Source organism: Chinchilla lanigera, unplaced genomic scaffold (genome assembly GCF_000276665.1).
Source record: "Chinchilla lanigera isolate Chin_1 unplaced genomic scaffold, ChiLan1.0 scaffold00384, whole genome shotgun sequence".
Lineage (NCBI taxonomy): Eukaryota > Metazoa > Chordata > Mammalia > Rodentia > Chinchillidae > Chinchilla > Chinchilla lanigera.
Genome location: NW_004955785.1, coordinates 2219 through 4358, shown reverse-complemented (window position 1 = coordinate 4358; position 2140 = coordinate 2219). Strand labels below are relative to the sequence as shown.

The window sequence follows — 2140 nt, the reverse complement described above, 5'->3', positions numbered from 1 at the left end:
CTGGTATTCAGACCAACATGGATGAAGATAAAAATATGCAGTATCATAACCACTGTTCATCCTTATCATTTTGTTCTGAAACTGTGTCATTCTTACTATTTCTGCTTTGTTTTGTTTTTTGTCTATGTTCTTGGCATTTTGCTACTCTTCTTCTTTTCAATTCTCTTGTTTTAAAAAAGTGAAGTCTTCCAGGAGAAAAGAGGAATGGTCATGTGTGTCTCTCCTATATGAAGTGAGGATTCCAAACCCCTTCTCAGGAATATGAAGAAGTCCTAATCAGCGGAGAAATGCCAGTGCCGGGGGGAAGGGGGGGGGGAAGGCCTTCACTGGAGGTGGCTTTGCCAGAGTCCAGTATCCAGGTGTTCTTGCTTACCCCCTGGGTCACAGAGAACCATGGCCAGCGCAGAGAAGACAGCGGAGCAGCCATTGAGAACAACCACCTGAAGGTATGCACAAGAGGCAAATATCAAAAACCAGCACCCACGCAAAAGGATATGGCAACACCGGCCCCTTCCCCCTGGAAAGACAGGTAACACAGACCTCTGCAGCTAGGTCTCACTGGCCTTAACACTGCCCTCATCCTGAAGGTCTCCCCTAGTTCTCCTAATCTTCCCTGGACAAGGCACAGGTTCCCCGAGCCACACAACCCTCCACCAGAAGACTCACATGTTTTGACTTCAGGGAAAAAGGAGCTCTGCTGTAGTAGCACAGGAAGTGGGCCACTGCCTCCCGCAAGCTGTGGACAAACCAAGAGATACCTTGCGGGTCCCAGATCCCCTCTTCACTGAGGGTTTACATTTCCGCTTTTTCTAAGGGACCAGTGTCCACCCCGAAAGGGACTCTGCAACCCAGCCTAACTTCTTTGTAAATGGCTACAAATCAAAATGTCAACTCCTCCGGTCACGCAGACAGTAAGGGAGAGGTGGGACAAGAACCCAGGCTCTTGACTTATTGGACAGTGCGATTTCTACCAGACCAGGCTGTATGATGAGGCTTTGCTCCTGGTTTCCTAGGAGTTGTTACCCAAAGGAGCAAGGACGCAGCCAACCAAGAGTATAGTGCATTGAATCCTTCCCTTGCTGTGGACCAGGAGATGCTAGATATGGAGGTCACTTACCACCGATGTCCGATTGAATTGGGATACTGCAACAGGACTTCATTACAATAGTTCATGCCCATCCCTCTAAACTGTTGACAAACAGAGCATGAGGAAAGTCAAACCAGGCAAATCCATCCTTCTCCCAGTGTGAACGTGCAACCTGCACTCCTAGGGCTGCCCAGGTCAGGAGTGATATATACTCTGCCTTTTCTCTGGTGAGTGGAGGCCCCTATCCTGGCATTGACTACCACACAGATGCCTCACTGGGAAGTATTCAACAACCTCCTCAACCCATGCCCCCTCAGCAGCCCACACACTGGGGTCCTACTGAAGAACACCTCTGGACACACTCAGCAAGGGCAGGAAGTGACTTACGCTATCCCAGGATCTATTTTTCCAATCATTTCCCCAAACTCCTGCATTCTACTCATGTCTAGCACAGGCAGGGGAGCATGCTGGGGGGACTGCTCCCTGAAGGGTGGGTCCCAGCACAGCCCAGAACATGACTTACCCTTTCAGACAGCAGATCGATGCTCAGCCTGTTCTCAATGAGGCCAAGGTTCCTGAAACACTGGAGGGGAAGGGATTTGAGACTGGTGTCTTACAGCACCCTGTGGGCAAACCCCCCCCCCCCCGCAGAGATGCCACTGTGCATGCACCTCAGGTTGCTGGAGATCTCACTGCCCCATGAGGTAGATCAATCCATGTTTCCCAGCACCCAGAATCTTAAAGCTTGCAAAATTTCCCCTTTAGAGTCACATGCATAAGTAATTAATAGTTGAATTATGCTCCATTTCAGATATCCGCCAGATGCTACACTAATTCTCAGTTAATTCCTGAGAATGGCTCTATATAAACCCTGACGAAAGGGTGAAGAGAAGTTATTACCTAGCGTCCATGTGACCTTGGGTGATAGGCAGAGCTCCACGTGTCTGCCCAGAGCCTGGACCCTTACCCACCATGGGCCCTCCCTGGCACCCACCTCTGCTGTTACACATCAGGGACCCCCAGCTTCTGGAGGAGATGCTGCCCCTTGGAATA

At 50.1% G+C, this 2140-nt stretch overlaps 1 protein-coding gene across 1 annotated transcript in view; it reads right to left on the bottom strand.

Annotated features, from left to right (window-relative positions):
* LOC102010015 (probable inactive 1-aminocyclopropane-1-carboxylate synthase-like protein 2) overlaps window positions 1-2140 on the bottom strand; it is a gene marked incomplete at its 5' end in the record, with an annotated part of 10597 nt that overhangs the window by 7105 nt on the left and 1352 nt on the right. Inside the window, 4 exons of the mRNA XM_013510191.1 lie at window positions 374-440; window positions 667-736; window positions 1118-1188; window positions 1611-1670. Coding sequence (XP_013365645.1) covers window positions 374-440; window positions 667-736; window positions 1118-1188; window positions 1611-1670 — 268 coding nt within the window. The remainder of the gene's footprint in view (window positions 1-373; window positions 441-666; window positions 737-1117; window positions 1189-1610; window positions 1671-2140) is intronic.